The sequence below is a fragment of the Sinocyclocheilus rhinocerous genome, unplaced genomic scaffold, assembly GCF_001515625.1.
Source record: "Sinocyclocheilus rhinocerous isolate Xijiao unplaced genomic scaffold, SAMN03320098_v1.1 scaffold504, whole genome shotgun sequence".
Taxonomy (NCBI): domain Eukaryota; kingdom Metazoa; phylum Chordata; class Actinopteri; order Cypriniformes; family Cyprinidae; genus Sinocyclocheilus; species Sinocyclocheilus rhinocerous.
Window position 1 is genome coordinate 2,068,636 of NW_015645076.1, and position 7,887 is coordinate 2,076,522.

Here is a 7,887-nt window from a genome sequence, read left to right on the forward strand (position 1 = left end):
AAGGCAACATTTCGAATTTTTAAGTTACCGGTTTTCATCTAGTATTTACATATATTTTACATTTCATAATTATTTCAATTCCGAAAACAATTTTTAATAGTATTAGTTAATGATAACAACTCTATTCATAATGCTTTTATTGTTGAAGTCTAATAATCATTTTGCCATCATTGTGTCATTGTATTGTTCTACATACTGGTTGTAAAAACACTCTGACTAACTGAGTTTGGCACTGCTCTACAACACAATCACAACACTACTTTTATAGCACCATAGTAACTACAAATCTGAGGCTGGCTTGAATCTGAAGTGGACATAGGCAAGCTTTTAGCATTCTTGAGTGGTGTACGGTCCTCAGATATCTGTCCGAGCAGATATTTGGCTCTGGTTTCAGCCCGGATGGTCAGACTGCAGGGTTAGCTGTGGAGAAGGCCAATCTGCAAGCCATAATGTGCCTATTTAAGCATCAAACCGCAAGATGAGAAATTAAGTTTCATGCTTGTCTTAACAGCTAATCAGTGTTTAGCCTTTATTCTCCCCACATGAACCATGAGCAGGGTCAGCTCTTATCTTATCTGTGTGATGCTCAGTAGCTCTACTGCAGCTCAGGGGCTGGTGCCAGAGAGAGCGCGCACACACACGCATACACATAAAAGAGAGATATATATTTAAATGGACATATAAACACAGATAAAGGCACAATTGTTTATATATACACATCCACACACACTATGACACAAACAGTGCGGATCTCTTGACTCACACACACCTACTCGCTTTGTTACTTATCCACAAATACAAACACACACACACACACACACTCAGGAAATGTAGAGCTCCTGATGGATGTGGGTGGCAGTAAATTCACCACAAAACTGGCAGGACGCAAACACACATTCAGTGTACAATTAATTACGCCTTCACTTTGAGAAGACATTGAGAGATTTGGAAACTAGGGTGTGGAGCAACAATTTTACAGTAATTCTATATTTACTGCCATTCTTTCTATTGCTACTTATCTGTTAACAATTAGCCTACTTACCAGTCACAGGACCCAGAAGAACCACCATGGCAATCAGTCCAACATCAAGAATTGTTATTCGGCCTTCAACTGCCATGTTTTTCTTTTCTCCTCCTCTTCAAAGACAATATATTCTGATTTATTCTCAGTTACTTGTATAGCTCTCTAGGCTTCAGACTGCAGTCAGGCAAGAATATTTGTGCTTTGGAGAGTCCAGCATCACACTTTTTTTTTCAAAACAGCATGTTGTTTTGCATGCAAAAGCAAGTTGTTCATTTGAGAATGGCAATGAAATAGTATAAAACTATCTTAAAGGTCTTGCATTAACCTTCACTGCTTTTATTTCCTCCAGCAGGAAGCATCAACTGTAACCAAATGATGACTGTGATATCTGTCTACTGAGTGCCAGTGTCTGTTGTAACAAACCAAATGAACAAATCACATCAAACTTTGTTTTCCCCTTTGTTCCAAATCACGCGCCCCATACATTTGCCTACTCAGAGTTTAGCGCAGTTATATGGGACATCCCGAGACCGCAAGTGTCCTGTGCCAGAGAGCGCACACACACGCATACACATAAAAGAGAGATATATATTTAAATGGACATATAAACACAGATAAAGGCACAATTGTTTATATATACACATCCACACACACTATGACACAAACAGTGCGGATCTCTTGACTCACACACACCTACTCGCTTTGTTACTTATCCACAAATACAAACACACACACACACACTCAGGAAATGTAGAGCTCCTGATGGATGTGGGTGGCAGTAAATTCACCACAAAACTGGCAGGACGCAAACACACATTCAGTGTACAATTAATTACGCCTTCACTTTGAGAAGACATTGAGAGATTTGGAAACTAGGGTGTGGAGCAACAATTTTACAGTAATTCTATATTTACTGCCATTCTTTCTATTGCTACTTATCTGTTAACAATTAGCCTACTTACCAGTCACAGGACCCAGAAGAACCACCATGGCAATCAGTCCAACATCAAGAATTGTTATTCGGCCTTCAACTGCCATGTTTTTCTTTTCTCCTCCTCTTCAAAGACAATATATTCTGATTTATTCTCAGTTACTTGTATAGCTCTCTAGGCTTCAGACTGCAGTCAGGCAAGAATATTTGTGCTTTGGAGAGTCCAGCATCACACTTTTTTTTTCAAAACAGCATGTTGTTTTGCATGCAAAAGCAAGTTGTTCATTTGAGAATGGCAATGAAATAGTATAAAACTATCTTAAAGGTCTTGCATTAACCTTCACTGCTTTTATTTCCTCCAGCAGGAAGCATCAACTGTAACCAAATGATGACTGTGATATCTGTCTACTGAGTGCCAGTGTCTGTTGTAACAAACCAAATGAACAAATCACATCAAACTTTGTTTTCCCCTTTGTTCCAAATCACGCGCCCCATACATTTGCCTACTCAGAGTTTAGCGCAGTTATATGGGACATCCCGAGACCGCAAGTGTCCTCGATGGCAACACAGTTTCTGGTACAGGGTAACATCCGTTTCGTGACTCCCGACTATTAAAATGTCCATTTGTCGTCATACTCCTCGCGTTCGTTATCTTTTGATCTTCGTTTCAGGAATTTTCGCTGTTTCCATGATCCGGGAAACTGAACCTTTTACGATTTTCGTCCGTACTCCAAACAAGGGGAACGGCAACAGAAGACGGCCAGAAAGGCACAGCAGACCAGACAGCGACTGGAAACGCCTCGTCTTCGGATTGTCTCTGTGATTCGATTGTTCGATGTGGGGGCCGATTTATAGGAGAAAAGACGCGAAGCGCCCTCATGCGACAGACTGGTAGAATGACACCATATGAAGACACTAAAGACAAAAATCAAGGCTGATAAATAAACACTGCCCTTAGAGCAGAGCTGTAAATACAAAAATAAACAATAAAGTTTAGCTGGACAGCCAATTTACAAATAATATAATACAGTATATTTTACAAATATCTAAATTCTAATTTAAATATAATTTAGTAAAAATCTTTATATTAGCCTATAAAAAATATTTATATAAATATTTTTGTAAATAAAAAATTATACCTTATTTTAAGTTATACTTTATTTAAATTGTTTTATTTTATTATATATTTATTATTTTTTAATATTATGTATGTAGCGCATGTGTGCATAATTTCACATTTTCACAAAGAATAATCGTATGCTACTATTTTCTAGTAGATGTGTAACACTGATGGGTATCAGTTTAAAAGCTATTTAATTATACCAAAAATACATAAGTAGGCTATTATACATTGTATATTTTACCTGTGTCTTTTGATATTTTTATAGCGTGATAGAGCCCATCTCTGGTCGTGGACCAGCACATCAGCAGCACGAGGGGAAAACAGCCCCACGCGCCTCAGCAACAGTAACGTAGTCTGGTGTGCGCGAGCACGGAACCACTGAGACTGAGGGAGCGCGCACCTCAACGCCAGCTGTCCTGTGAGGGGAACCCTTACCGCCCCTCCCCAAAAAGCATGTCTGCAACCGCGAAAAACACCGATTTTTGAGTCTTTTACCCTTCAGGCGATGAGGACCTGCTCATAAATTCACTCGCTTTGATATTACAGCTCTGGTATCACCTTTACACAGCGACAGCCCATCGACCACCGGCAGCACAGCAACGCCCATAGCAACGGCACTGCGCATCCTCATTCTGTTTCTCTGACCCAGCAACACCGGCCGCGCTCCACCAACAACCAACCTGTTTTTCAACGACCTTCTAAACGCTGGATCCATATCACACCGTTGTGTTTTTCCTTTTATCGCAAAGGACCATGAACGCGCCGTGTGCAGTTATTCTCTCATCAGTCAAAGGTGAGTACCCGTATGAAACACCATGCGCTAATATTTATCAATGCATTGCATATTATTGTTCTATTGTGGGTACTGTTTTTGCACGCAGAATAATTTAATCCCTGAAACAGTTATGGATTATGAATAATGTGACCAGTGTAATCTATATAGCATTGGCACAGACCGAGATGCATGCGGTTCATCGGCTTGTTTTCGTTATTCCTGAGCGCGGGGTGCGGTGCTGCAGATTTTACACTAACGCGACTCTGCGTCTGTTGCAATCATTTAGTCCATCGGCAAAAGCAATCATATTAGAGCTTTAATAATTAGACTTTTGACATCTCTTCATAAAATTATTTGTTTCAGTGATTCAGCAGAGTTTACGTTGTTTCATATGATATGTATATAATGTTTTGGATATTTATTTTAATGACGAATCATTTCACTTAAGATTTTATTTTATTAGTACATGTAATCGGTTTGGTCTTGCAGCGTGGTCTGCATTGCATTAACATTACACCTTATCTTAATTGGTTGCCATGGCAAACACGATGGCTGAAAACAGGCTTTAGGGGGCGCTATGTGGGTAAACAACATTACATTTTAAACAACAACCATTACAATCGCTCAGCCTTCAGTTGACTGCAGGCTGTTTTGTTTTTTTTCCATGAATGCATAAAAATCCATTTTACAGAATGTCAAACCAGTGCACAGATGGACTGAATTTCACAAAGTGACCTCAGTAATCTTGTGTTTTTTTGTTTATACATGGAAGGCACAGACAAAGAAAGAGAGAAAAAGATGTGTGTAGTAAAGAATAAAGAGATTGCGTAGAATGTAGGAAAAAAATGGGGACAGAGGTTAAAACGAAACCACACGAGCCACACATGATGGATTAAGAGATTATGAATAGAGGCCAAGAGATAATGATTGTTTTACTACAGGAGAGGAGGGTAAATGCTGGACCAGCTGGTCAGCAGTTTTTGCTGTGGAAGAATCAAAATAAAATGTAAAAAATTACAATTTAACCTTCAAATTTTGATTGATAATATATATCAAATATCTATGGGTCTATATAAAAATATCCTACTTTTTCCTCTCTTTTTACTTTAGTCACTCCTCATTCTGAAAGCCCTTCCTTCAGCTGAAACACTGAGGGATCCTCCTCCCTTCAACTCACCTGTAAGTTCTGGCCTATCAAGGACCTGGCAGCGGCACGGGAGCTCCGCCCACCACACCCTCTAAATGAGGGACAAGGCCACTCAGGTGAGACATTTATGCTGTTTATGCTATGCGTACATAACACATATGTACAATAAATGAACAAAATGACACCACAAAGAGAGAAAGAGTAGACCTGTAATTTACAAATTTCCAGTTTTAAAATGACGAGGACAGCCAGTTTACAATCATCAGTAAAATATGTAATTTATATAGTATAATTTACATATATAAATATAATTTTAATATAATATATTAAAATATTTATAATATTACAGGCAAGAAACACATGTTTTACATATTATTTATATTATTTATAATAGGTATATTATTTATATATGATATTATATATATTATTTTAAATTATAAATAAATATTTAACAGTATACAATATATATAATAGAAAATCAGCATATATGTTAATTTGCACACGCATACATACATAATGTTTTTTTGTTGTTGTTGCACAAGCACCCTGGGATAGTTTTCTGCTTGTTCATGTGTTATAGGGTGAAAAAAGTTTGTTCCATAATTTTCCTTAGTATGAAAAACATGCAAAAATGCAAACAAAGTTACTGTGATTATGCTGCGAAAAGAAAGAAAGAAAGAAAGAAAACAAATAATCTTCCCCATCCTTGAGCCGATTTATGAATGAATCAGTCGATGCTTGAATTGTTTGGTCCAATCTCTGTTTTCCCTTATTCTCTCACTTTTCTCCTTGTCAGACCCCTAGGGCCTGGGTAGATGAGCGGAGGAGAGGTTCTCATAAGCGATCGGCTTCCTGCGACAGCACTGACCAGCTTAAAGAGGTGAGACATCTAAAGCTGATCCAGTGTTCCTCATCCTCCACTTTTTTTTGTTTTTTTAATGTACTATGCTATTCATCATCTCTGTTTTGAATTCTTTTAGATCGCAAAATTGCGACAACAGCTCCAGCGGAGCAAACGCAGCAGCCGTCACCGCCGGGACAAAGACCGCAAGTCACCCTTTAATGGCAACCATACCATCATCCAGTCACAGGTGGGCATCATCGCATCCCTGCAGCCACCGTTTGTGCTTGTGTGCGAATAACAGGGTGCTCTTGTACATCATTAAGAAAACCTCCTTAGCCTCCTGGGCTAGTACATGATGCAGAATTGAAGTAGGCCAAACGTCTGGAGAATTTAATAGTGCCCCACTTTCCTGCAAATCTGTCCCAATTTTGACGCTTCTCTGGCCCTTTGAAACTGGGGGACAGGATTGTTCCAAAGGACAGTGGCTGGTTTTAGAGTAGATTACAAGTGTCCTCTTGCAGCCTGCCTTCACCAGCACAGCCTTTGAATGAAGAAGTTAACACATTGTATTTCTATGCGTGTGCATTTTTATAACAATTGTGCAATTAATTATGCATGACACCTCAGCAGTGTACAACAACCTAGCATCCAAATGAGCTCCCTGAGTAGAAGGCATTGTATTATAGGAATATTTCCAGATCTAGTACAAGTTAAGCTCAATCATCAGCATTTGTGTTGTAATGCTGATTACCACAAAAATAATTTTGACTTGAGAGTCGAGGTTATGGTGAGGTATTTACAATGGAAGTGAATGGAGGCAATTTTTGGAGGATTTAAAAGAAGAAATATGAAGCTTCTAATTTTATTTTTAAAAAAGCACTTGCAATTAAGGTGCATATTAACAGTTGCTCAACAAATTTAACAGGCGAAATAGGAATCTGCACGATCAAGAATTTCACATAACGTTGAAACATTTCCTCACACAGATTTTGCATCAGGTTCAACTTTTTCAACAAATTTGCTGCATTGACCAACAGATCGCTGCTTGGTTTGAGGTGACTTCGGTGTAAGCAGTGTTTTGTGCATTATTACACTATTGAAAGTGGACATTGGTCCTTTTTGCCAGTGAAATTTCAATAATGTGTCTGCGCATTAATTATTTTACTTGTGTATTATTTTAGCTGTAAAAATATTTTTAACAGTCCTTTTAGGGTTAAGATTTTTTAGGCATTATATTTTCATTGAGACAAGGTAAAATGAAATAAAACTTAACATAGAAAAGGTTAGTGAGCAGTTTTTTCCACACTAAAATCATGTAAGCGGCCATTTACACAGAACATGTTTATGCTTTGAAAAACTCAAACTTTTTTAAAACTTGAGCGCTGTTTTTAGAGCACCGTTTCATGCGTGAGACGCTGCAAAAGACACAAGATGCAAACGCAATGGTCAATCACGTCCATCTTCATGCTTACGTAGAAAAACAATGGAAAAGTAGCGCAGTAGAATGGAAAAACACATTCTTCATGAAGGGGCCCTTAACATGCATATCTTTTGGCTATACTACTAAAACAACAAGTATTTTAGGGCTGTGTTTCCCAAAAACATCGTAAGCCAAAGTAGATCATAGACCCATTGCCACCAATGGTCTCTATTATCAACTTAAAACGATGCTTAAATGCTTTTGAGAAACACGGCCTAGCTCTATTCACTTCCATCATATGTGCTTCACCGTAATCCAGATTTTTTTATTTATTTTTTTAAAGAAAAGGAAGAAATGGAAATTAGTTTTTGTTGTAATCAACATTATGCCACAATTTCCATAGATTAAGCTTAACTTGTACTAAACCTAGAATATCCCTTTTAAACATCTTTAAAGGGATACTCCACCCCAAAATGAAAATTTTGTCATTAATCACTTACCCCCATGTCGTTCCAAACCCGTAAAAGCTTCGTTCGTCTTCGGAACACAATTTAAGATATTTTGGATGAAAACCGGGAGGCTTGTGACTGTCCGATTGACTGCCAAGTAAATTACACTGTCAA

At 38.1% G+C, this 7,887-nt stretch overlaps 2 protein-coding genes across 4 annotated transcripts in view; one reads left to right on the forward strand and one right to left on the reverse strand.

Annotated features, from left to right (window-relative positions):
• LOC107705593 (bone morphogenetic protein receptor type-2-like) overlaps positions 1-3,539 on the reverse strand; it is a 20,406-nt gene extending 16,867 nt beyond the window's left edge. Inside the window, exons 1-2 of one of the 2 annotated variants that reach the window (XM_016508959.1) lie at positions 3,320-3,539; positions 1,987-2,870 (exon numbers count right to left, since the gene is read on the reverse strand). In XM_016508959.1, coding sequence (XP_016364445.1) covers positions 1,987-2,062 — 76 coding nt within the window. In that variant the 5' untranslated portion in view covers positions 2,063-2,870; positions 3,320-3,539. Of the gene's footprint in view, positions 1-1,042; positions 1,560-1,986; positions 2,871-3,319 lie in introns of those variants that run through there. The other variant, XM_016508957.1, reaches the window with a different exon arrangement.
• Positions 3,540-3,572: 33 nt separating this feature from the next.
• The window catches only part of LOC107705530 (protein FAM117B-like), a 9,097-nt gene continuing 4,782 nt past the window's right edge, over positions 3,573-7,887 (forward strand). Inside the window, exons 1-5 of one of the 2 annotated variants that reach the window (XM_016508838.1) lie at positions 3,573-3,871; positions 4,795-4,859; positions 4,964-5,116; positions 5,797-5,880; positions 5,981-6,091. In XM_016508838.1, coding sequence (XP_016364324.1) covers positions 5,096-5,116; positions 5,797-5,880; positions 5,981-6,091 — 216 coding nt within the window. In that variant the 5' untranslated portion in view covers positions 3,573-3,871; positions 4,795-4,859; positions 4,964-5,095. The remainder of the gene's footprint in view (positions 3,872-4,794; positions 4,860-4,963; positions 5,117-5,796; positions 5,881-5,980; positions 6,092-7,887) is intronic. The other variant, XM_016508837.1, reaches the window with a different exon arrangement.